Here is a 27,487-nt window from a genome sequence, read left to right on the forward strand (position 1 = left end):
ATTTTCAGTCTATCATATATGAGCTGTAAAATATTGTCTCTTTCACTTTCCAGATGATTACTGGGTAACAAAATTATTAGCACTACTATTACATTATCTCAAATCTGTTAGAGTCAAGTGTAGCGTGAAAAACAAAAAAGTTTTAAATCATACAGAAATGAAAGTATACACAGTTTTTTTTTCTTTGAGATTCTTGTTAAACTTGGTCACTGTCTATGTTGATGGGTCTTTGCATTCATTGTCTTTCCCCCTGCTGGGTTTTTATGGATCTGTTGTATATTTCAAGGTTGTACTCCCTCAGGTTAGACTTCACCATTGCACTGTTAATTACTGGTTTTTATTTTGTTTGATTTACTTTGTTCAAGGACTTCTATTGTTAAGTGCTTTTCAAACTAATCTTATTAAAGATGCCATATAATAAAAGTCTTAAGAATTCAGGTTTACAAAATGCATCCTTTTGATTCCATTATCATTACATGTGGAAACAAAAAGTGTAGGTTAGTAACAGGTTTTGCATGTTGGCGAACAATCGTGGTTAACACTTGAACTCAGAGTCTCTATTCACATGCGAAAGAGCTCGGAAGAAAAAAAAAAAAAAACGACAGAGGCGAGGATGATTTCATGTGTTTCCACTGAGGTTGTATGGTTATTACACAGCCATGACAGTTACAAAATCTGATATTTTACTGATTTGTAAAATCATTTTTTTCCAACTGAATTATTATATCTTGTCTCTATTGTTTTCCTTTGTTGCTGCTGGATATGAAAAGCAAAGTCAGATGTGTTGACTCCCTGAGACAAGCAACACTTAGTTTCCAAACTTCTTTTAAAGTTAAGACTATTTCAGTTTTGTATTCTCATGACTGTTTAGGGCAAATCTAAACTCATCTTCCCTTTCCTTCTCTCTTTTTTTTATAGTCTTCTCTTTTCTTAGTTTACTGACCACAATGATAGACTGAAAGAAAAATGAGGTCACGTTGAAAATGCCGTGGCCCTTTTCCCGTAAAGTGTTGGACTAATATGTATTTAGTAGTTCTTGTTTTCACTCTGTATAAGGAGGCAGTTCACCTAGATGAGAAAGCAACAGTTTTTGATGGTTTTAGTCATCACCATTTAACCTGTTAGTTACTGTAGAAAGGAGCTAGAGAGTAATGATGCATTCAAAGGAAGAGCATGCAGACACCACGCAGAAAGACCCCAGCAGGGGATCTGAACCAGAAACCTTTTTTTTCTTTCTGTGAGTGACATCTAGAGCACTACTATGCAGCAACCTGCAAGTAAAACGTCAATGAGTGTGAAAATATGCTTGAATCAGGGAGAGTCCAGCCTAGAAGAAATGAGAGAATTTAATTTTCATGTTTCAGCAACGTCTACTTAATTCTTTATAAGTGTGTCACAGTAAGACTGTGCTAATTTAAGACACAGGGATCTTCTCAAGCAACACAAAGAGAGGAACTTCCATCCATCCTCTGACTTACTAACAATAGGTCATGTGGTTAGCATGAAAGTCCTCCCTTTAATTTTCCTGTTGGAAACAGGTATCTCTTGCAAATGAGACGCGAGTCTCAAGAGACTAACCTGTATAAATAAAGGATGAATAAATAAATAAAATAAAAAAATGTCACAAACAGGGCTTGACATTAACATCGGCCAACCGGCCAAATGCGGGGGGATTTCAGCAGTGGCTGGTAACACTGCGGCTCCCACTGGCCACTTTGGCAGGTTAAATTTTATCTCAAACATGGAGCAGAGAGACAAGCAAAAAGATGACTGATGATGAAAGCTCTGAGGAAATTTAATTTACCTCTCCTTCATTGTCATTCTCATGAAAAAAGAAATGATTTTCTGATTACAATCGTTAATAAATATTTAAGCAGACAGTGTCTCTTGCTGAGTTTTTATCAGTTCAATTAATCCCCTTTACCAATTTATTATAAGCAACAACAAACTACTATTTTAATTACTATGTCTTAATAGACTGCATATTTTCATATGAAAGGAGCATAATGTTACTCACAACTTTACCAGAGCTGAATACCTGATTAAGGACCTGTGGATTTTAACATTGATGTAGTCTTGTTTTGAGTGTGCATAGGGGTCATTTACATTTAAAGAGGTTGTAAATCTTTTTTAAGTAAACTTAAGCATGTTATCATTGGCTTTAATCATAATGAACATAATTATCCAACAACAAATTGTGGCCAGTGAAAATACTGAATGGCTAGTAACTGAGGGATACCACTAGCCACAGTGGCTGGTGAGCAAAAAAGTTAATGTCAAGACCTGGTCACAAAGAAAGAGCTAGTCATTCAAAATTAAGGCCTAAAACCAGAAGTGAATGTGGCAGCTGTGACTCATATCAGGAGCTTGGGCTGACTTTTGGGGGAATTTGTGTGGGGTGGTAAGGTGGTGGGCAGCAGTGGTACAGTTCATGCCTGTCACATCAAATAAACTCATTTTTCTCTTTCGACGAACTCGCTGCACTTAGCCATCTTGAATATTTCATGCTTCTCTTTGGTTAACTTTTTATGACTTGTTCTTATTGGGGACAGCAGAGTGCACAGCTGTAAAGCACACAGTGCTTCTTAAAGTCAGTCTCACAGCAACAAGGAGAGTAGCTCCTCAGCTTCATACCAGTCACTGATTCTTGAAACTTTGGCAAAAACATGTTCCAATAAGAAAAGTGCACATTTTAGTGAAAGTGAATAAAATGATCCAATTCACAAAATTCAGTGTTGGTCATCAGATGTTTTTTTTTAATTGCATAAATATAACATTATTTTTATATGTTTGTTTTTGTTTTGGTAAATTATATGATCATATAATAACACAGGGCCCCAAAAAAATCTGTTGCCCCACTTTACTGTTTCAATTCGTCATAAAATTACCAAAAACCAAATATCTTCAAACCATCCACCAGTGAGTATTTAATAATATTTTTACTTATTTTGTGCTTATAATGTGTACTGCGTTTTCTTCAACACTGTTGGATATTTATCAATAAACAGTAGGCTTCCCCCTTCCCTTCCTCATCATCTGCCAAATGCTACACGGTCACAGAGGCTGCTCTTCCAATTTCTTTAATATTCACAGATTTAGTGATATTTTTCATTTATTCATTCATTGATTTTTCTTTGTCTCACTTAGCAGTTTAAAGATATTAAGATTGCAAGTTTGTCCAATCAGAGGCAGAGCTCAGCTGATTGACAGGCCCAGTAGCTGCCTGTGAAGAGGCTCAAAACCTGCCTTGTTTCCAATAAGGTATCTGTCGAACATTCGCTTCAAAACTCAGGATCAAAAACAGATGAGTGATGTCACAGACTGTGTCCATTAACTATACAGTGGCATATACAGGAGCCAGCTCGCAGCAGGTAGTTAGAGTCAATTTTCATTTATTGTATGTGACAATGTTGACAAAAACTAAGAAATGACAGTAAAAACATTCATTTTATGATAAAATTATAGAACCAGGAGGTTGCAACAAAACATTTTCTGATAGCTGAGACTTTGCTCCATACACACTTTAGTTTAGATCATTAACATTAAAAGAAGAAAAAAAATCAAAATTAATTCCTGTTCTATCTAAATTCTCAAGAATCATTGCAGCCTGATTCATGGAAAAATACTTTCAGTTTCTGCCTGTCTGATTAGCTATTTGTAAGTAGGCGTGGATACACAAGGGAATTTCCAACGGTTTTCCTTTTCAGTTATAAATGCTTCCTTATTGTGTTGCAGTTTGGCTCTTTGCCAAAAGCTCTTCTAGCACCATACCGACAGGAACATAGCATCAGCAGAGAGTCTCTCTTTGCAGACAAAGTGGTGCACTTCCTTTTTCTATATGAGAGGGGTACTTGTCGTCATCATCAGGAAAAGCATGTTGAAACCATTGCCTATTAATAGAATGGACAGCATGCTTTCATTTCTGCTCACTATGAGAGGCAAAACTAAAAGGCTGCCTCATCAGAGGGCTCCCATGTTGCACTGGTGTTGCAGGAGCAACCTGGCTGTTATGGCTGATGACTGGCTTCACTTTTTAAGCTAAACAAAACATGCATTTAACACAACACATAATGCTGAAGATCCCCCAGGTTGCTATAGACCACAGCAGAGACGATTTAAGTAGAGCAAAAGTGGTTTGAGGTCTGGCCTGATAGTCTAAATAGTTTCCCCTCGTTGTCTTTTCTCAACTTCTTTTACCCTGATGGAAAATATCATGGGGTGACACAGGTGTACATGAGGTGAGCTGAATAATATACAAGTAACAACACAAATAGGTTTTGTACAGTTTTATCGATTGATTAATTCACTTAATCTACTTCACATTTCCCTTAGAAATCAAAAGCTTGAGTCAACGATAATTGAATGAGGATGGTTTATGATAAAGTGAAGATGGCTACAAATCTGTCACATTCGTATCTGTTGTTATCCATAGTGAGAACATCACAAATAGCTTTTACATCCCTTTTTCTTTTCATTTTTCAGTTTAACCAGTTTTAAATAAAGAAAGCAATAAAGTCACTTTTCTTATCATTGAAGAATGTTAACAGTTCTTGTCATAGCCAACATTTAAACACTTTTAGTTCTTTTCACTCAGGTTGTAAACCTCCTAACCAAACAGTCTTTTTGAACAGACCCCAGGCTTTGTCACACTGTGATATCTCTCATGACTGCATTTGAAAGTCAGGAAACCTAACCAATGAAGAATAGTCAAGCTGTGTTGAGTCAAAAGGTTAACATTGATGTCTCACAACAAGCTGGTTCCACAATGTTCTGGCTTTCTCCCACTCGAAGGTTTCATGGTTTTGAAGAGAAGCCACAACATGCTTATAAGTAAGAACTGCGATGCCATAAGAACTTTGATGCCGTGCTTTAAAATAAGTCTGGGTTCAGATCCAGGACAGAAGGTTTCTATGTGAGGCAGGGCTGAATTGTTGTTTTTTTTTTTTTACAGTAAGGCCTCAGATGTACTCCCAGATGGTCATATCAAAATGATAAAATGAAATTGACCCACAGTGAGAGAGCTGCATGTGGTACGAAGTTTACAGCCTTTCTGTGAAATGGTTTAACCTGGTACGGGGAGAGAATGAGAATGAGACAGCAAGAGTGGAGGGAAGGGGAACGGGAAGTCAGGGCAGCATTATAGAGGAACTAAGAAAAAACCCACTGCATGTGATTTTTTCAAATCTGAAGGCTTTCACAAAATTATATCTTTATTCATCAACACAAACATCTGTGATCACTTGTAATGTAATTACTTTGAAAGAAGGACTAACTATTTATAATGCCATTGCTAAAAAAGAAGTATTCTAGAAACACTGATTATTTGTAATCTGATTACTTTTCAAAAGCAATCTGATAACTTATAACCTTATTGATATTGTAAAAAGCTGATTTACTTTGTCTAAAAATGGATATCTGATTGCATTTAAAGTTGCCTGATATCAAAAGACATAAAAATAATGTAATTATATATAATCCAACTGCTTTGACATAGGTTCTGTGATTTTTAACTTATTACTATGAAATATAATGTACAATCACATTTGATGAGATTAAATTACAATTGTGTTAGTTGATAAAAATGATAAGCTATTTACTTGAAATCTTGTAGTGTCAGTGAAACTTTTTTTTATTTTTTTGGTCAAAGTTTTGTTTTCGTTTCAGTTGTTTTCACATGCATTTACTCACTAATAAAACAAGTAGAAGTAGGAGTAGGAGTGATGAGGTAAATGTCAAAAGGCAGGTTTAGAGTTACTACTCGACCCTGTGTGACTGTTTCCTGGTAGGGGGTTGATTGACTGTCACTGGAAGTTTCCATTTGTATGTTTCCCTTTTCCTTAGTAAAAGTTTATTTATTTAATTATAATTAATTAACTTTTTTATTGATTTTCACATTTTATAAACATATGAGACAAAAAAAGAAAGCAAAGTCAAAAGAACAGAAGAAAAAGAGAGATCAGCAAAATAAAACAAAACAAACAAACAGTAAAAGAAAATCAGACTTAAAAAAATAGCTTGTAAAACCCATGGATAGATAACAGCCATAAAATATAACACCTCTTTTGTACTTAAAGTCTAAGCATGGCCAGCCATGCTGGGTGGATGTCAGAAGTCCATAAGTGGTTGCTATATTCTTGAGAAAACAACCCCCTTGTTTCTTCAGAGTGTTTGTGCTTTGTTCCAGATGTAAAGGTTCATTCAAAGTTTGTTTGAACAGGTTAAATGTTGGCGGTCTGTGCTGATTCCAGTAAGGTATACATTTCTTCGATATGTAGGTTATTATAGTGATCCTCTTTGTGTGTGTGGGATGCAGTGTCTCATTCAGTTCTGTACAGAAAAGATAGCACAGATGCACTGTCTAGTAAAGCCCCCCAACTTTGACAGTAAGGTAATGTGTGTCCTTCCAGTAGTTTAACTTTCTGTAGTCCCAAAAGATGTGGATGATTGTCCCTATCATTGCTTTACGGTGATGACATCTGGGGGTCTGGAAACATCTTGCCTTGGTGGAGTGACGTAAGGTATATCCTGTGCATAAACTTAAAATGCTATACAGTTTATTTCATTTAAGGACAGTGAAATAAACTGTCTGGCACACAGTATCCCACTAACCCTCACTAAGATCACATCTTAAATCTTTTTACCATATATTCTTAAATAGGGTCAGGAAAATGCTATAATAATAATAATAATAATAATAATAATAATAATAATAATAATAATAATAATAATGAAAAAATAATAATAATAATAATGAATTTTATTAATGACACACTTTTCATTTCTTATAAATCTCGAGGTGCTACAACATGGCGGTCCAGTGGTGGTCTGAAAGCACATTGTAGATAACAGAGATTTTAGGTGTCTGTGGCATGAAACTGGTAAAATCGAATTTGTAAATGTTTATAAAAAAGTCCTGTTTCTGAATTTCAAATTCTGATCTTAAATCTGCAAAAGAAGTGTGTTTTTGCTGAATAGAACTAATAAATATCATTCTTTTTCCACTTTGTTAGCAGGGACTTCACAATCAGCAGCGGCTGATCTGGGTTTGAGAGTAAAGAGGCAAGCCCAGAGATTCTGTCAAAGGTTCGACAGAACTTTTTCACATAAGTGGTAACAAGGTTGGGTCTTTTTTCAATGTTTTTTACCCTTTAACAACAACTGGGGCATGGCTTTTATTCTGAAGTCTTTTTTTTAGCCGTGTAAAATTTCTGCATCCGTTTTTACACATTAGAGGAAGAAGAAATGTTGTTTATGGTGCTCATGGACTTAAAAGTCTACATTTAAAAGAGCAACAAGGGACTAATCGTTTCCCAAAAAGTCCCTGCTGAATAATAAATAATCCTCTGAACTCACGCATCTTCAAAAAGGACTGTAAAAGAGACTCAAGTGAAAATATTTCATGCTATCAGAGGCAGAGACTTTAAGAAATTACATAGTGAACTTTGAATCAGTAAAACCAAAAGCAGATTCCTGTTTTACTCTGTTATGTCAGTCAAATGTTTTATAATCTTTCAAGTATATATGCAGATGAAATTCTCTCTTTTTTTTACACATCCAAGAATGCACCATTTATTTATCTATTTTTTATTTGAGTAAATGATACTTCAATCTTGATCAATGGTGTTTAATTGCATATGCATTAACATGACTGCATTGTTTAAGGTTTGGGGCTTTTAAATGTACGGCAGTTTGTTTATGTAAACACTTTCTAGAGCAGTGGCTGGTGTAAGCCTGCCCTCTAGTGTTTGATATACAAAACGACAACATTAAGGTTTCTTTGTTTTGTTAAAGCATGTTTTTCAACCAAATCTAAGTCATTAGTAAACCGCGCTGTATCTTCTTACCTGAAGATGTATTATCTATTAATAAAACCATATTTTTTAGACATTTGACACCTGCTCTGTGTGGCAGATGGTAACAAATGATCTGGGTCTTTAACTGGGAGTAGCTGCAGCGGTGTGTGCTCTGCACTCCGCTTGTTTCTCCACACTTGTGTTTTCTATGAGGAGGATTCAATGATGATTACCATGGTGACATCAGCACCTGGCATCAGCAGAGGTCAGAGGAAGGTTCATTTTCCAGGGAATTACACAGATTATGACACAAAGACAAACAATCAGACAGTTTGGGGTATCAAAAGATTATTTTTATTTATTTATTTATTTATTTATTTATTTATTTATTTATTTATTCATTCAGACTTTGGTCACAAAACACCAGAAAGGTAGGTAGAAAAAAAAAAGATTTTGCAGATTTGTTTATTCCATGTATGATCATGTCTGTACATGAAGCATAGGTAGGTCAGAATAGTGAACAATGACACTGATGTAACATTACAGATAACCACAGTAATGATTCACCTCTGCATGTTTTAGAGTGCATTTTATCATATCCCTTAATATAAAGCTGCATAATACACATCTAAATGTCTGCTAATGTCAATGGGTCATGCACTGACAGACACAGATTAAAGTTTTATAGTCGGGAGTCATTTCTGTCATGTCTTTTTATTCGCCACCTAAATCTCAGCAATGGCGGGCAGCAAGCAGGCTCGAGCACGCGCCTCCCTCCACGCCACCCTGCAATCAGAGATCCACTGTGAGAGCAGTGACTGTTTGATGGTGGAGGCCTGTCTGTTCCCCTCTGCTCCTCTCTCCGCTGCTCCCCTTCTCCTGGATGATCTTGTGTGTTTTGGAGAGATGTTTGGGATCAGGGTGTGAGTGCCGGTGTTTAACTCTGGGCAGCTGCTCTTGCGCTGGCGGGGGATGTCTGGACTTGAGGAGTTAGGGATGCTGTGGGCTCTGGAACGGGCCCGGCCCTCCCATCTTTCCTCGAGGAACCTCACACCTCCTGTGAGATTATTCTGGTGTCCGTAAAGATACTCTAGAGGGTCAGATTTTCCAAATATGTGCTCCCCCTTCTGTTCTTGGATTTCTCGTGTCTCTGCTTTGGGGTTTGACTGGAATGCGCCGGATGTTGTCTCAGTAATCTGTGACAGCCGCAGCCTCTGGTGCATGGCATCCAGCTGCTGTGATTTGACATTGTGGGGGGAGACATCCCTGTTGGGAAAGGTCGGGTGAGCCAGGTGGCAGATGGAGAGGAGGTAGTCCTCTGAGGAGACAGCCTGGCATTGGCTGGAGATGATGAGTGAGTTGGCTTCATTCAAATCCCTCACAGCCTCTTCTGAGCCCTCTCTGATGGTGGGCAGCAGCAGTCGTCTCTTGGACAGCAGTCTAGATCTTGGCCGCATGTCTGAGAGAAAAACAAGGTGAGGTTTGGAGCATAAACATGTGTTGAATGTTTTGGTGAATCAAATTAAGAGGATGATGTGGTTTTGACAGAAACCACAGATTAGCCTGACTACTTGGATCAGTTTGATGAGGTTTTATCTCCAAAACAGTGACCAATCTATGAAAGGGAACGTCTTTTTACCAAACACATTAAACGCAATGTAATGCACTTAATCTAAAAGTAGAGAATACACTGAGCTTTAAGTTGTCAAAATTTGCAATTAGCTCTACAGATGAATTTGATTTGTGCTGTTTTCACTCATCACATGGGCTTTGCCAGCAAAATGAGTTTCTGTAAAGCATTTCTATTTCTGCTCCTGACTATCTCCATCAAACCTACTCATATTTAAACCTTTCTCTCCCCCTCCTCTTCTCCATTTTCACACTCCATGCCCTGCTTGCTTTGGAGTGGCACCGCTCACAGACCAAAATACAAACAAGTCTTTAGGCAGCAGGAGGCAACAGAAATAGATGCTCGCTTTAAATGCAATCTCAGTCATGTGGAGCTGCAAAATGTGTCCGCTTTTATTTTTGTCATGCTACCCCATATTGTTGTAACCCTGAGAGGAGACCACAGAATATTTTGGTCCCCACCTCAATGCCAAAAATAGTGCCAGCCAAACCAGAATGACAGCCTCTCCCAGTTTCTTCCAAGGTGTAACCGTTGCTATATTTAGACTGCACCTTCAGTTTACAGTGACTAAAATGGTTCCACAGCAGCAGCTCTGCCCTGAAGCACAAACAGGCTCCCTGTGTGATTTTTCCTCATGCATTTTCAGACATGATGTAAGGTTCCTCCGCACCATTTGTTTCCCCACTCACCTTTGTCTTTGTCCAGTCCAGCTGATGTTTTTCTTCTTTTCTCTGCTCTTGCAACGTCAAGTATTGAATTATCTGCAGCCTTTTTGCAGATGGACGTGTTTTTGATTTACGATGCTCTGTCTCCAGCCAGTGATGCTCCTGCTTCTCCCCGAGTGAGCTCCGTAGCTCCAGCTGTCTCTGACCAGAGGCGGCAGGCAGAATGCAGATCTATCTTCTCCTCATATCCCTCTTCATCCCTCCCTCCCTCCCTCCCCCTCTTTCTCTCACTCTCTCACTCTCCCTTCCAAGCTTACTTTTGGTTTGCCCTCCTTCCCTGCTTCTAAAAATAGACACACCATCCATTTCCTCAGCTCTGTCATTGGCCGACCGACTGATGGAGAGAGAAAAACAGAGGCAGAAGACGAAAGAGAGGAGAAAAGGGGAAGAAATGAATAAAACAGCAAGGGCTGACAATAAGCAGGGGAGAAAAGATGAAAATAGAGATGGAGGTTTAATTTTACTTCAGATTTTTTAAAGCATGCTGTTTCTGAAAGTGTCTGAGGTTGAAGGAAGGATGCTTTGCTAGGAAATCTGCATATTGTGGAGCTGGTGTAAACAGAGTTGACCTTAAACGTGTTGCCTCTGCAGCGCTGCATCAAGTCTGACCCACATGTGCGAGCTCTGCACATGTTGACTTGTGAGTGGCTTTAGGAAGCCTTTCACCCGAGGCGTTCTGTGCTGCATGTGAGTGGTATGAGTCAACTCTGTCTTTCTGTTGATGGTGCTTCTCTGCCTTTATTATCTCACTTAGATTTACAACCCCCTGTTATATATGTCATCAGCTGATTTGCATATATATAAATATACACAGTGAGGAGAATGACTGATTGTGAAACAAACTGAAAATAGTCTGAATGCCTTTTTATGACCTTAACAGGCAAGCAAGACCATCTGCAACAACATTCACTTTAATTTTCATTGCATGTGAATGCTGCGGGTGAAAAAGGTGTCAGACCAGGAAATTAAAAACAGCCTGAAGTAAAAGCCCTCTTTTACTGTTTCCACAGAAAATTCACACAAAGCGTAAAGAATTGACTGTTACAAGAAAGCAGGATGAAATTTCTCTGCAGAAAGAACTACTTACATATACACGTACAGGAAAAAGATTTGCAGAAAGAGAAATATCACTTGTTAAAGTGGGAGATGTCAAAACTGACATGAACAGAAAGTCCCTCACAGGACCCTCAAGAAAGACCTGGTGACCTTATGAGGCTGCGAGTCCAATAAATTTGAAATTGTAGTGTGCTCTCCAAAATGGACACACTGACTTGATTTCAGGGCAAAGACGGATTAGGATGCAATCATTATAAAAGCAGCACAAAATAACATTGGGTTAGCGTAATAGCATTGTTGCCCAAGATTTTTTTTTCTTTTAAGTCATAAAAGAAGAAAATAACAACATCAACAACAACAACAACAACAACACATTTTTAAATTAATTATTTTTGATAAATATTTATAAAATCACATCTATATTTTTTATATTATTTCTTTAAACTTCTCGTTAAAAAAAAGATTGTCTGCAATCATGTTGGCAATCATGTTGTCATGAGGCTCAAAAATGATAATCAAAATGTTTACTTTAAATGACTTAGGCAATAATGCTATTAGGCTAGCGATTTCAAGAATTCAGGGTTTTAATTCGCAATTTATACATGAATCTTGAGCGGTGCTCTCTCAGAGTCAAGGTATGTAAAAGATTTAAATAGAGAATATAACAGTTCAAAACTAGAATATAAACACTTTGAATAAAGAATCTAAAAAAAAATTAGATAAAGAATAGAGAAAAACACCACAGCACTAAAAACAGTGTACAGGGTGAGGTGTGACAAGAAGTATGATATTTACGCGGAGAAGAAAGAGGGTTATAGAGAATATTGCACTTATTGGAGGGATATGTAATTCACAGTCAGACTATTGCAAACAAAAAGAGGGTACTGCCCATTTCGAGTGGATTTGTGCTTGTACTTAACGGGACAAAAGGAGAATCCATTCAGTAGGATTTGGGGAAAACATAGAAAAAAAAAAAAGGTTACATAAAGGATAGGATCTCCCAGGGTAGCCTTGTGATGTAAGCTGTTATTTTTATCTCCTTCAGGAAAAAGATTTGATAACAGAGATGGGACAGCAGGTGTTAGGATGGGGGAAATGCAGTCTTATTTTCCACTCCTTTTATTTTAAAGTAAATTTATTTGCTGTTTAGAGGCTTCCTTCTCTTTTTCCTGTATGAGTGAGAGCATTTAAATAAATAAAACTTAGACCTCAAACCTGATGATTCAGTCAAACTTATATTTAAACGTCATGTAATTTTGATTACTGTGGTGATTGCAACATGTTGGATCATTTTTCATGTGTGGAGAGTTTCCCTTCTTTCTTTCCACAGAGATAGGGCAGCCAACTGGCTCCTCCTGCACCTGCACACCTATTCCTCTTCAAGTCAAACACCACCTGCACTTAAGCTCTGCTCAGAGACTGTTCCAGTGCAGGAGTACCAGCATCTTAAGCGGTATTATAATGGACTCTCTTTAGAGTCCTCATGCATGTGTTGAATTGTATCTACTAGTCTTGGAGTTTTGTGCCTGCCTTCCAACCCTTAATGTCTTCCTTTTTACCCAGTGTCTCCAAGAGCCCTGCCACAACTGCCCAATCTCTGCCACACCCTCTCACTAGATACTCATCAGCCTCCACCTAAAGACTTGCGTCTCACACCAGCACCTCCACACCAGGGTTATAATAGTTAACTCAAATGAAACTAAAAACGAAAACTAAAATTTAAAATAAATTGCAGTTAACTCAAACTAATAAAAACTAGAAAAGAAAAAAAAAACGACAAGTAAACTAAAACTGTATCTTGTCTTCACAAAACTGAAACTAACCAAAATTATAGACAAACTGTCCTTAGTTAGCATTTTTTAAAATTATAATAGCCTTTAGGATTTAAATTAATCCGACACATATTCCCAACCATTTTTACGAGTAGTTGTAGTTGTCAGTGCCGTACGGCAACATCATAGCCACGTACTGGGACGTGCTTTTTTACTGCACTGACTGGCTGTGCGCTGTGCTGCGATGAAACGTAGTGGAGCAATGAATCAGAGCATCTGTGATAGTTTAACTGCATGTGACTCTGACTTTAATTGTATTTGAGGCTGCCTTTATTGTTACACAGTCCACGTTTCTAACTATTTAAGCTCATATTATATTGTTTTATATAATTTATGTTTATATTATTTTGTGTAATTTATGTTAACATTATTTTTATATAATTTATGTTTATATTTTTTATGTAAAGTTTATATTATTTTCTTGTGTTTAAGGCAGCAGCCAAAAGTTCAGTATCAGCATTAACTGAGCAGTGAGCACTTTGTTGAACTTGAAAATAAACAGTATTACAAAATATTTACTCTGACCTTTTTGAATCCTGCACCTGGTTAATAAGGTATGAAAAAACTAAAACTAAACTGAAACTAAACTAAAACTAAACTACAATTAAACCTTGTTGCAAAAATCAAAACTAAATAAAAACTAGAATGCCTGCTCTAAAACTATTTAAAACTAAACTGTAACAGAAAAAAAATGTCAAAACTAACTAAAACTAAACTATAATGACAAATCCAAAACTGTTATAACCTTGCTCCACACTGATCTCCCCCTCTCGTACACTGGATTGCAACCCTGCACCCTCTTTCCCCTTCTTAAATAAATTCCTTTTAACTGCTCATCTGTCTCTGGAAACTACTTTGGGTTGTACTGAAACCACTGGTTGTTAACCTTGACAGATTACAGTTCCTTCAATGGTTTTGTTTCACAAGTGAGTACAAATATAACTTCTGACTTGTACGATATTGATCAGTGTGTGATGATATTTAAATGTCAATGGGACCACTATTTTAATCAGGCTGTTCCAGAAAAGATAAATACAATAGCATACACATTTTACACTGGCAGTGAGAGACAATACTTGGTATACTATGTGCTATGATTAAAATAGTTTACATAATTGTGGCTGGTTACAAGACAGCTTAACAGAGGGCTTAAACACAGCATCCTGCTTTAGTCCTTGCGAGAGAAAAAAAAGCCGCAGTGGTTTTGTGCCTTTGTGTGTGTGTGTGTGTGTGTGTGTGTGTGTGTGTGTGTGTGTGTGTGTGTGTGTGTGTGTGTGTGTGTGTGTGTGTGTGTGTGTGTGTGTGTGTGTGTGTGTGTGTGTGTGTGTGTGAGAGAGAGAGATTATTGGGGGCAGCATGACCCTTGATGAGTCAGATGAGTCATTGTGTCGTTGAATACAACCTAAAAAAAGATAACTTGTACTTAATGGTTCTCTAAAGAATCAGTCACAAGGAGCTAAATCTGTCTCAAAGACACACACAGGCACACGCATCATCCGGCACGTGGCATTGTGCAGTGATACTCTCATCAGACTCCCAGGCACCACACTGACTGCATTCATCAACGTGCAGCATCGATCAGGCTCTGGCTCTTAACACAATTACACACTGACAGACTCAGGGCACAGTGTCACCATATTAGAGAAAACAAGAGGCACCAAAAATCCAACAACCCCTTCTGGGTATACAGTCAGTTAAAAAAAACAACAACAAAAAAAAAAACCCAAACAAACTGATAGTTTGTCTTTAAGGGTGTACTCCTGTGGAGTCACCTGATGTTTGACTTGTAGAATTGTTTTTTTGTGGCTCCATGTTGATGGATTACCCACCCGGATACACCTTCTGTGAAGGAGAGTGATCATTCCTTTATCTCTGCCACTGCACTAATAATTTGTGGCACACCCAAAGTATCAGTTCTTGGATGAATTCTGTTTCTACTTATATGCCTTCAGGTCATATTATTCTCTATCAAAACATCCCATCTCGACATTATGCTGACGATACATAGCTCTATCTGTCCGTTATAGAATAGAATAGAATAGAATAGAAAATACTTTATTTATCCCCGAGGGGAAATTCAGGAGTCACCGCAGCATTTAAGAAAACAAAAGTAAGAAAGAGTATAGAAAGTGCAAAAATGTCCATAAGAAATTAGATGACGACATCCCGTCCACCACTCGTCCACCACTCTCCAGCCCAGCCAGTCTCCACCTCCACAGGGTCCAGGACTGAGCCTCCCCAGCAGTCTGTTCAGTCTCTGTCTCCTGGATCCTGTCTGCTCACAGCAGGCGAAGCTCCTCCGATGTGTCGCGGCGTCCGATGTCTGCTCCGTCAGCCACGTCCGTGAACAGCATGATGCCGATGGATTAGCACAGCTAGCTCATCCATCCCCTGGAGCGAGATCCCACGTTCCCAACAACGATGGATGGAAGGGCAGGTCCACGTCGTCACCTCCCAGCTCACATCCGAGAACCAGCACGTCGTCCTCACCTCCTCCTCCTCAGCTCGAGGGAAATCATCAAGCCCTACACTAGTTAGCATTGACATGCTACAGGCTGCTAACAGCTAATTTCGCATGTAAACAATGCAGCCATGGTTACATGTAGGATCTCCAGACAAACACAGGAGAAAAGTAGTAAAAATATCGCAGAAGCCACAAAAAGTTTGGTGTCCGTGACTGACAATGAACCATACAAAGTGATGATCCACTCCAAATACAAAGATGACGAAAAAGAGACGAAAAAATTACAAGAAACGGACAAAGACGAGAGAGCTGCTGCAACAGGCAGCTACTTGGGTAGCGCCTAGCAACCGAGATGTGATGTTATGCAGTCTGCATGTATTAATCTGGTCACACTATACACTTCACAGAGCTATATTTCATTCAGTTTAATCAACGTTGTTAAAATGAGATTGTTTCTATGGTGGAGGAATGCTTTGTGTGGGCAGACTAGCTGTCTTGTTTGAGCAAGTATCGCAGGTGGTTTAGACAATGTCTGGAGTTGATTTTTGAGGCCCTTTGTGGTAATAGCAGGTATAGTGCAGGAAAAAAAAAGATATTGCAAAGAAATAATACATGTCCCCTGCTGGTTTCCCTCTCTTTTCTTTCTCATGAACTGTCCACCCACCTACCCTATGAAGAATAAGCTACGTGAGAATATTTTAGACCTGATAAAAGCTATGGTGTGTAAATGTGTCTCAGCTCAGTGCCAGCAGCAGCACACACCCACAGCCTCCATTCTTGACAACATGAGCTCATTCAGGTACAGGTATCCCCTGATTTAGAAAGAGTCTATAATACTGTTTTACTAAGTCCTATTTGTGACTTTAAGTGTCCAGAAGCTTGTTAGCATAGATACATGGTTTTCACATTTACGCTACCGGGTCACTTGATATTTTCCTTGTTATCCCTCCTACTTAAAAGAGTGATGCATTTTCAGTTGCCAAAAAATACAACAGAAGAACATTATCATTAAATGAATTTTACATCAACCAAGAAATGAGATGAGTAGGAAAGATGTATATTTATTTTGGTGGAGGATTTCTGGTACAGAGTATTTAGTAAATCATGATTCTGCCATTTAAATTTATGACATATTATCCTAAAGTCAGTGTTTATGTTTCTGCACATTGAGTCATTTTGCATCATCACCAGCTGTATATCTCTTCAGTATTCTGTCGTCACTTTTTCCACTCCAACAAAGATCAAGTGTGTGCAGATTGATAAGCTGAGCACTTGTATCTGGAAATAAACCAATTTTTATCACTGTCAGTTTAAAATGATCCTCACTCCTCTGTCCCAACTGTTTTCCTGAACCACAAAAATGTTTCAGTTGAACTGTTGAAGATTCAAATGTTAGACCTCGGTATTCCCTTTCCGGAATTTCATCGGAATACACTGCTCTCTTTGTTGTCGTCAATGAGCATGCAGATCTAATTTGTGGGCAAAGCATTGCTGTCAGGAACTTATGAGTAGTCCAAAACCCCATATGCTGATTATGTTATTTAGATATTCAGTTATACAAAGTGAAACCATGTTGAAAGAAAACAAGCTAGAACAAGACAAGAAAAGACAAGACCAAGAGAAACAAAAGGCTTGCTATTCAAGCCTCAAATACAACAGCAGTAAGTGCAAATCACTTTAAGTGGATTGACTCAGAATTTTTCAAAAAACTATTGACCAGGGGATCAGAAAGATATCGAGGCTTCAATAATTACTGGGGAAAAGGGAAATGTGACTTTCCTGGGCAGCAAGTTTTATTGCAACTGTTGTCTCTAATGAGGGAAATACAACTGTAGAAAAGAGTCATGCTGTGGACTCAATTTATCTGTACAACTTCACGTCATACATGCATTTTTTTTCTACTGGTAGTCTGAAACGTAAGAAAATGAAAACAAAATATATATAAAAAATAAAATAAAGTAAATAAAAATAAACAAATAAATAAAATGAAATAGAACAAATAAAACTAGAAATCATGTATTAAAAAAGCATTTTTAAATGATCACTAGCCTTGTGAGTTTTAAAAACAGTATACTGACCTCAGGGTGAACATTCTACACCAATGAGGAATAAAGGACCAGAAAACAGCTACACATTGCAGGATGTTTTTTTTTTATTATTATTACTATTTTTTTTTTTCAAATCCCAGGGGTGGGGATACATTTGAATTTTAGAGTGCAAAAAGGCTTGCTGCCTTGTGCATGGCATTAAAAAATGAAACTGGCAATTTCACTCTTGTTAGAAACAGTCACGCTCTTAGGTTGAGCGTCTGAAAGGGGTGGCTGATACTGATCCAAGCCGCAACGACAATAGTGAACATCAATAAAAGTGCTTTGTCTCCCTCTATGTGTCATATAATGTTTTACTCAAGGCTTGGAGTTTATAGTTTTAGGGAATTGCTTAAAATCATATAATAATAATTCATTCATCTTCTACTACTTATCCCTTTCAGGGTCACAGGTGACTGGAGCCTATCCCAGCTGTCTAAGGGCGAGAGGCGGGTGCACCCTGGACTAGTCACCAGTCACTCACAGGGAATAATAATGACTTTTATTTATATGGCACCTTTAAAAACATGTGTTTACAAAGTGCTCAAACACTAATGGCAATCATCTTAATGTTAATCTTATCAAGCAATGACTCAAACTGTGGAAGAAACAGCCCTCTGTGCTGTGTTCAGCCTCAGTGGGGCTCTGTATGGGCTTACATTGAGGGGCATTAAATTGCAGGAAAAGCAAAACAATACACACTAATGACTTGTAATGGTAACTGTATTAAAGGAAATCACAAAGTCAGGTTTGCAAAATACCACAGGCACTTAGACTTTAATAAATATTCAACATTAAATTCTTTTTCATATGTACACATATCGTACAGATAGATCCATTGGTACTTTTGCAGTTGCTGCAAAAAACATGTACAAATTACAATTAAAAAAAAAAGAAAAAAAAATGGCCCTGAAAGCTTCTCTTTGGATACATATAGTACAAACAAGCAGCTTCCTTTTTTCTTTCTTTTTTGGCATATGTTTAAAACTGAATGCACGAGAAAAGCAACACTGACAATAAAAGCACCACACTTGACTGACCATTACACATGAAAAACATTTTTACTATTGTGGTTTAGTTTTCTGTCTGGCTTAATGAGATAAGAAAATAAATCCTCAAAACTTGGGGAGCACCATGTGTTTTGCAATGTTCATCATTTGTTCAATTCTGCACCTTTAGTTCCTGAGAGATAAAAAAGCACCACACACAGAGAGATTTTTGCTTTGGAAAAGACAAAAAAAATCAAAGCAGTGTAAACCTCACAATTCAGTTACACCTAAACATTTTTTTTTATATTTCTGTCAGGCTTCCAGATGTTCATCTAAGCAGCATGTGAAGGGTATTTGCTTGGTAAGGAAAATAATTTATCCTTTTAGACAGCAGCTTAATGTAGAACTGAGAAGTATCTATTTGTGGGGAAATTAGCTGCAGTCCTGGGCTGTAATAAAATATGGAGATGGAGATTTGGATTCTTCGTTGTAGGTTTTGTTGCTCTGTAAGTGCTCTTCCGGATAACACCATTTAAAAAACTAGATTACACCTTATCTACACCCTCAGTGAATCCGTGCACAAACCTGTGTGAGGTTAAGCTCCGTAAAGTGCTGGTCAAACTAGAAACACATTTTTTATCCCCTCTGTAGGCCATTATTTTGTTTACACAGGTAAGGCGATTTGCTTCAGATCTGCAGAGTCTGTACATTTATGGGCTTTAACTCTTTCCAAAGCAACTGTTCAAACATTTGGCTATGATATCCTCTCTCTGGAACAGTTCTGATTGTCAGGATAGTGTATGTTGGACCGTTTCTGTGTTAATACACAGGCCTGATAGACAACGTCATGGCGAGGGGCTCAAACAAAGCTTACAAAAGTCTGTAATTGAAATAATGATCTCTATGAGAGAAATGAAAATGCTCGGTTTATCTTGCTGCATGGCCTCTCTTCATCCTGAGGAGAAAGTTGCGCTTCTCCTGTAGAAGCTCCTGAATGCGTTTGTTCTTGGTTCTCTCTCTAAAGTTGACCCGGTGCTTCGTAATCAGATTGTTCTGGGAGATGTCGTCTACGCCGATGATCCTGTTGTATACAACATCAACCGAGTTGTTCTCAGTGTTCTCCTCTGGGCTCTGCTGATGTCTCATTGGAGAGTCTGTGATAGTTGTAATGGCTGGTTTTTCTGTTGTCCCAACAGTGGTGGTAGGAGGTAAGTCTGTGGGAGGCTCTAATGCAGTGGGAACAGAGTTGCTCACTGGAATGTACTCAGACAAGTCAAGCCAAGGCATGGAAGCCAGGTCTGTCATATCCTCACTGGTGATGGTTGGGATCACTATCGTGAGTCCATCTGCTAGCACCATGGTGTCGCTGATCATACCTGCACTGCTGTAGGACACAGTGATGTCATCTCCACTGAGTATGGCCCCACTATTCACTGTCACATCACCACTGCTCGTCACATCGCTGTACGGCATGGTTCCACTAGGAATATTCAATTCTTCCAACTGAACAGTTGCAGTATGTGTTGCGATGTCTTCAGAAGCACTGGGAGTAGTGGATAAAGCTTCATGATACCACAGTGGGGTTTCATCTGTAGTTGCTGTGTTGTTACTAATGTATGTGACGTTGATTTGGGTATCAGAGAGTGGGGTGCTCACAGCTGTTCCATGTACACTTGTGCTGGTTGGTACAGTGGAATACAAAACGTTATTTAGCTGGCCTGGGGTTGACAGGGTGGGAGATGAGGGATAATATGCAGATGTTGTTGGTGTTTTCATTTTTGGGTAGGTCTTTATCACCTTGAACTTATTAACCTTTGTCTCAGAGTTTGAGGTACTTTTTGGCCCTGTTTTTGGCTTCTTTGGGGGATCTATTTTAGTGACTAATTTCTTTGGCGGGATCTTCTGTTTAGGGTTGACCTTTGGTGAAACCTTCTTTTTGGGTGGGGGTTCTGGTTTTATCACAGGGGTCATTTTCATTGGCTGAGTCTTTCTTTCTGGAGTAGTCTTTACTAGAGTGGTTTTCACAAGGGGGGTTGTCTTTTTGGGAGTCACGCTTGCTGAAGTTGTTTTATTTGTTGACGACTTTGTTGGGGTTGTCTTTTTTGGTGTTATATTTGGTGGAGTTGTCTTCTTGGGGGTAGTTTTTGCTGGAGTTGTCTTTTTGGGGATAGTTTTTGCTAGAGTCGTCTTTTTTGGGGTAGTTTTTGCTGGTGTAACTTTTTCTGGATTTGATTTTCCTTGAGGAGCCTTTTTTGGGGGAATGTTTCCTGGGGAAGCTTTTTTGGGACTGGTGTTTGTTTTCTTTTTGGGGTTTATCTTTGGTTGGGAAACTGTTTTTGTGGTGTTTTTTGGTACAGTATTCTTTTTTGGATTGATCTTTGGCGGAAGCACCTTTTTTGGAGGTTTCTTTGGTAAATTGTTCTTTTTTAGCTTGGGTTTTATTGGAGCTTTTTTTGTACTGCTTTTTGCCAAATCTGTGATAGCTGTGCTTGTCATTGTTGGAAGTTGTGTGGTAGAGAAAATACTAGATGTTGTTGGACTACTTGTAGTGCTCTGTAACTGTCGAGCTGGACTGTGCTCTGTGTTTGGGGTTGGCAGGTGGGGAGGATGAGTTGTACCGCTGGGAAAGGCTGCAACAACAGATGTGGTTATAGTTGAAAAGTTGGTGGAAAGGACAGGAGCACTGGTGGAAAGGACAGGGACTATGGTGGAAATGACAGGGACACTAGTGGAAAGGACAGGGACACTGGTGGAAAGGACAGGGACATTGGTGGAAAGGACAGGGACACTGGTGGAAAGGACAGGGACACTGGTGGAACGGATAGGGACACTGGTGGAAATGACAGGGACACTGGTGGAAAGGACAGGAGCACTGGTGGAACGGACAGGGACACTGGTGGAAAGGACAGGAGCCATGGTGGAATGGACAGGGACACTGGTGTATCCTGGAACATGAGTGATCATCTCTTGTGTTGAACTTAGTGGGAAAAGGGTGGAATGAAGGGCATCTGTGGTATGATGATGGGTAGATTCCCAGTGATTACTGGCAGAGGAAGAAAAAGTGGCCTCAACAGGTCCAGTTGGTTGGATGGTGGTGGAGACAGAGCTTGGGTTGCTGGTGGGTAGAAGAACTGTGACTCTGGGTGCCATGGAGGTAGTGGGAGTGGGATGGGTGGTACGGTTGGGTAGAGGCATGGTGATGGTGACATTGCTGCAGGACTTGCAACACATGCGCCGGAAGTCCGGTAGAGAGCAGTGTCGCTTCAGCGCATCCATACGACAGAACACTGAGCGGTCTCCATGACAATGTTGGCCTGTAAAGGAGAGAATAGAGAGCTGAGATTGGAAGAAGGGTGGGGACTCAGAGAGATCTTTCTATTGCTTAGATATCAATCATTGCTTGTGAAAGATTTGCAACAAGAATGAGAAAAAACTACGTTAGCATTTTTCTATGTGTGCATGTTCTTTTCTATATAAAGCACATGCATGTGGTTGTGAGAGTGTTGATTTCACATAATAAATATAAAGTAGTAAAGCCAGACCATTAGCAGAGGATGCAGGAAGGAAGAGGAGAAAAACCCAAACATCAAGAGCAGTCATGAGGTTAGTCCAGAGCAACTGAAATGGAAAAAGGAAGGTCGCCAGTCTTGTGCTTAATTGCTCCGGGTTGGAACTTTTCAGCTTTAACATGTCTAATTTTCTTTTGCTCTCGAGGCAGTATCATCTGTGCGTCAGGTGTGCATGACTTTTCAGAATTACAACTTTAATCCTGCAAAACTTGGAGTGTACTGTGTTTGCAGCATGCTGTTTGATATTTTGTCTTGCTGAGAATCTAGCTACAGAACATTCCTGGTGAGAGAAAGATCACACTTTTTGAAACATTTTTATTGGTACAACTTTGCTGTTGAGAATGACAGTAACTGAAACAATGAGATGTACGCCCCCCTGCTCAATATAGAGATATATTCTTTTCTTAAGAAAAATAATTCAACTGTATCGAAAGTTACAAGTTCACAGTCACTTTGGTAAAACACTTCATTACTTGGAAATCAATCAGTCGATCTGTTCATCAATTGAAAAAACATGAAGTACATAAATCATATGGTCTGTGTAAATAAAATACATAATTTCAATGATGATGTAAAAACTGGAATGGCACATTAAGTGTCATATGAAACATTTACAAAACATTAATAAAATTTCCCTGATAAATCAAAGTGCATATAGACGCAGTGCACGTAGTCCATCTGAATGTTTCTTCAACGTTAGCCAAACGTTTGCCAGCCCCACGCAGCAGGCCAGTGAAGCCACAAAACAGTTACCCATAGTATAGAATATTATAGAAGAAGATAACAGTCATGAACATTATTAAATACAGTCAACACCAATGTTATATACAGTCGCACTGCTAGGTCTGGCTTGGTCTCAAACAGTCCAACTCCAGCAGAAGGAAACCTTGGATAGCTCGCTACATAGTCACAACAGAAATATGTGATCACAATACAATGACAAGTCTGAAGTGTTTTTTTTTTTCTAGATGCCATGTGTGTCATACCCTAGGCCCTTTGTAAACCCTTCCCAGTAGTTGGACATTGGTCCAACATCACCTTGGTAGGTTTGATGGTTGGCGGGTGTGAGTTTGTTTAGTTGGTTTGAAGCTGCCTCTATTCCAAGTGAAACTTTGAATGAGTAAAGCCATCTCTTTCACAGATAAATGCCATTACATTCAATCCAAGATAAGGCATTGTTCACGTGGTTAATGTTCATCAAAAGAAAATGAGATCATCAGACGCTCTCAAATCAAAGTTTATGAGGTATTTCTGTATCTGTTTGCAATGTGTAAAAGCCCAAATGATGAAGCTCGTAATGCACAAAGACATGCACGCAGTCACACACGCATTTGTACACTTTCGTCGACGTGACAAGTACATCTCATTCAAACCTCGCATATATTTCCTGACTTAGCCAACACACAAGACACACATGAATCCATGCACACACACACACATACTCACACACGCGCACACACACACACACACACACACACATACAAACACCCTCAGACACATTAACACGCACATATATTTACACACACGCAAGTGATGGATGCAAATGTGCATGACAAAACGTGATCCTATCCTTAAAAAAAAGGAGAAGCAACAGTAAACCGCTGATCCATCTGAGAGAATGGAGAGGCAACTAACTGACCAAGTCCTGCATAATAAGGTCTAACCGCTCCCCCCGAAACACTACCTTTATTAAATATTCATCTGTATTCATGTAAAATCAATAAAAAAATACACATAACAGTCAAGGATCTAAGCGATCAATAGCAGTCCAAAGGTTTTAGGCAAATAAGCTACAGCTTATTCATGGTAAAACATTATTAATATTATTGTTACTCATATAGATTTAGATTTATAGGTATATATAAATACAAATATATTTATAGATGTATTTGTTTAAAGTCTGCAAGCACAAATAAGCTGCATTTATTGAACTTTAGTATAACAGTCAAAGAGAGGATGGCTGATGATGAGGTGAAATGGGAAGCAACCTCAAGCGGTCAGACTACCCTGTGTTTTTTTTTTTTTTTTTTTTTAAATTAGCCTTTACTTCAAGATTCCTCACCTCACAGTCCCTCCACTTAAAAAATAATAATAAAAAATCAGAAGGTCTACTGATGTTACTTCCTGTCCCTGTGCTGAGTTCCTGTTAATCTGAGAATGGAACATAGAATGAGACACCATTCTCATCCCGTATGGAACCAGGATGTCAGATGAGCACTTTAGCGAAGATGTCCTCATTGTGACAAGATCACATTCACGATAAAGCTTTCGTATTTTTTAAAAGTTTCTTTTTTCTATATAGATATTTATATACCTTTTCTGTTTATTTTCACACCTGTTCCTCCTCACAATAACAGTGCGCTACACAAAAAGGAAAAAGTGCAGCTGCATCTCAGGAGTGTTTACCCATGACAACACGCAGCTAGCTCGCGCAAAACATGGCCGCAAAATGCAGAGGGGATGCCTCGCACATGAGCGGCTCTTTGACACATCTCAGAAGATGAAAACCGGTTCGCCTTGCCACTTCGAATCCTGTTCACATCAAATTTTTTGTTGATCTTTTGAGTTTTCGACTGGCCAGCGGTTACAACACAATGCTCCACAAAGGAGAGAGAGATAGAGAGAGAGACAGAGCAAGAGAGAACCAACTAGCACACACAGGAGCCAGAGACCTCCCCCAAGTCAGAGCCGTCTCAGACACAGAGACAGAGAGAGGCGACAATCCCCTCCCCACCAAAAGAGAAGCGAAAGCTTTGCCACTCGCTCACAGGCGTGGGCACAGGCACAGGGCGCGAGGGAGGGGTGGGTCAGGGGGCCAGCCGGGGCCAGCCCTGAAGAGACAGGAGGACAGAAATGGGCAGGGCCCAGCAGAGGACAGACATGCAGCTGTGGCTGCCACTGTGGAGGCCAGGCTGGGAACTATAGACGGAGGTTTTACGTGAGGAGATCTTCGGGAAGTTGGGGTTGGGACGAGATAGCCACTGAATCAGGATGTTGCCGTTCTTGTGGTCAGATGAGCCCTCTGCAGAAGAAAGAAAAAGTGAGAAGAAACGTCACTGTTAACAAAGAATTTCCAGATTCCTGAATTAAAGGCCTGTTTTGCTTTGTTGAATAGAGGATCATTAGTTTCCAAAAAATGATGATATTGCTGAAATCTGGAGAGGTTTCCAACACTTACTGGGACATGGATCCATGCGACAGGCTCTGATGGTTTCAGGTTTACTGTCCAGACACAGGCCAATGGTATTGTCCCTGGTGTGGCAGAGCGCCTGCCTCTGCTGGGTCCCATTACCACATTTCACTGAACACTGGAGAAACAGGACACCAGAAGAAATGATGGTGACTACTTGTCCTTTAAAACAAATCTAATACATTATCAAAAGCTGAAGTTAACTTAACTTAACCTAACTTTACTTTATTTAAACCAGAGGGTAGATTTGTCTTGCAGACAGCGTGATCACATTTCTCGACACAAACAATTAACGCATCAAACCTTGTTCAGAGTGGCAAGACATAAAGTTCTCAGTGTTTCACCATACATATAAAGTAGCATGGATCAGTAAAATAAATAAACCAGATACATAAAACAACACACAATAAAACAAAATAAAAACTTCAGGAAGATAACTATAAAAACATAAAAATAGTAAAAGTCATGATAAAAGATAGAGCAAATAAATAGGATAAAAAATCAGATCATTCAATGAAGTGCTATGTTTCTGTATCCTCCTGAGCTCAGTGATGGACAGGAACAAAGCTGGTTTTATAACGCTGTGTCCTGCATCTTACAAGAGAAATAAGTCTGGCCACTCCGTGTTGAATGGACAGTAGTCCACCTTTTTGCCCCTCAAAGATTAGATTAGTTGGTTACAAAAAAAAAAAAAAAAGGTAAAAATTTTTTCATTTGAGTCACAAAATGCACAGGATTTTTAAGTACTTTTTTGTAGCTGACTTTAAAATTAAACGGTGATGATCTGTTTTTGTTTCAGGGGCTCGCTGAATCTGCCGAAAATAAAGTTTTAAGGAAGTTTTGTGATATTTAAAACTTGACATCTCAAAAAAAGGCCAGCTGCTTGGTTTGGAGACAAATGGTTTCCAATGGCCAAATGTTTTCATTCTCGCTGTTGACTGACATCCAGCCTACATACCTGTGACCACGGTCCCACTCTCCACTGGGTTGGGCAGGGATGGCGGTTGCAGGCTCGGCGAGACTCAGGCCGATCATCGTTGCAGTGTTTGTTGTGGATGGGGCGTGTGGTGTTGTCATCTGATGGCTGGAAGCAGCTGACCGAGCGGATCTGCAGCCCTGTTTTTCCACATGGCTTGCTGCAGTTCTGCCACTCTCCTGTCACCCAACTGGAGTAAACAAGTGAAGAGGAGTAGAATAAGAGACAGCTGAAGGTGGAAAAGCTTCAGTTAACCATGGTGAAGTTCTGGCTCATTAATGTGATATTTCTAAAATATAACACATACATAGGTGGGGGGCAGGGCTTCTGGTTGCAATCCCTAGTATCTCCTTGAGGTTTCATGTTGGATTTGTTACAGAAGCTCTTGCGGACCATCTTACTGTCAACTTTTCTCCTGCAGCCATATCGCAGGTACTGCTTCCCTGCAGTGTGTGGGGAGGGAAAACTCTCAAGTTTAGGCACAAAAACATAAACACAAGCAAGCAAAGTCTACAGAATTGTTTTTTTTTAGAAACACAATAGTTTCACATCAAGTAGTGCTGTACCTCCACCACAGAGCTTGGAGCAGTAGGACCACTTCTTTGGAGCCCACTCGTAGGCACTGTCCTCCACCAGCATGTTGTTCTGAATGGCCCAGTCACTGTCCATGTTCATCATATACTTATAAGACAGATTAACGTCCTCATCCCCGTATAATTTCATCTATAAAGAGAGAGCTCAGTGTTACAACTCAATAAAAACATCATTACTATCAGGCAGAGAATCACTAAATCTAAGACTATCTTGTTTACCATAATCAGAATTCCATGTCTGAGGGGACCAGTGGTCTGGAGTGTTTCCTTGTCGTTGTCATTCTCATATTCCCACTCAACGCCTTTCTCTATAACCGAGTGGGATTCTGGGTATTCATTTTCCCCGTTTAAGAAAAACAGTCCTGATGCCACATTTTTCACAGCTGGAGATGGAAGAGAAATATGCAAATTAGAAACGAGACATTTGATAGCACTTGTATGAATACTGCCAAAACAAATACAGATTAAAAGAAGGAAGATGTCAAATACCTAAAGTGTGTGAGGTTGCTTTCAACTCTTGAATCAGTAAATGTCTGGCTCCTCTGGGGATTTCAAGAACTTTGAGGTAACCTGAAAGGAAACA

At 39.2% G+C, this 27,487-nt stretch overlaps 2 protein-coding genes across 2 annotated transcripts in view; both read right to left on the bottom strand.

Annotated features, from left to right (window-relative positions):
• Positions 1-8,124: 8,124 nt before the first annotated feature.
• On the bottom strand, positions 8,125-10,346 carry LOC141793628 (uncharacterized). Its single transcript, XM_074674435.1, has 2 exons — positions 10,113-10,346; positions 8,125-9,252 (listed from the first exon to the last, which is right to left on the bottom strand). Exon 2 carries the CDS (start codon positions 9,248-9,250, stop codon positions 8,519-8,521), a length of 732 nt encoding a protein of 243 aa, XP_074530536.1. The 5' UTR covers positions 9,251-9,252; positions 10,113-10,346; the 3' UTR covers positions 8,125-8,518.
• Positions 10,347-18,411: 8,065 nt separating this feature from the next.
• Positions 18,412-27,487, bottom strand: part of LOC141793292 (A disintegrin and metalloproteinase with thrombospondin motifs 2-like) — a 138,112-nt gene continuing 129,036 nt past the window's right edge. The window contains exons 16-23 of the mRNA XM_074673850.1: positions 27,394-27,474; positions 27,124-27,287; positions 26,878-27,034; positions 26,619-26,754; positions 26,294-26,501; positions 25,324-25,453; positions 25,084-25,167; positions 18,412-21,890 (exon numbers count right to left, since the gene is read on the bottom strand). Coding sequence (XP_074529951.1) covers positions 19,504-21,890; positions 25,084-25,167; positions 25,324-25,453; positions 26,294-26,501; positions 26,619-26,754; positions 26,878-27,034; positions 27,124-27,287; positions 27,394-27,474 — 3,347 coding nt within the window. The 3' untranslated portion in view covers positions 18,412-19,503. The remainder of the gene's footprint in view (positions 21,891-25,083; positions 25,168-25,323; positions 25,454-26,293; positions 26,502-26,618; positions 26,755-26,877; positions 27,035-27,123; positions 27,288-27,393; positions 27,475-27,487) is intronic.

Source organism: Halichoeres trimaculatus, unplaced genomic scaffold (assembly GCF_033239565.1).
Source record: "Halichoeres trimaculatus isolate MK-OKI-2021-1 unplaced genomic scaffold, fHalTri1.1 fHalTri1_scaffold_7, whole genome shotgun sequence".
NCBI lineage: Eukaryota > Metazoa > Chordata > Actinopteri > Labriformes > Labridae > Halichoeres > Halichoeres trimaculatus.

Excerpts from the sequence above, each read along its gene's own strand:
- LOC141793628 (XM_074674435.1), bottom strand. The coding sequence starts at position 9,250 with ATGCGGCCAAGATCTAGACTGCTGTCCAAGAGACGACTGCTGCTGCCC.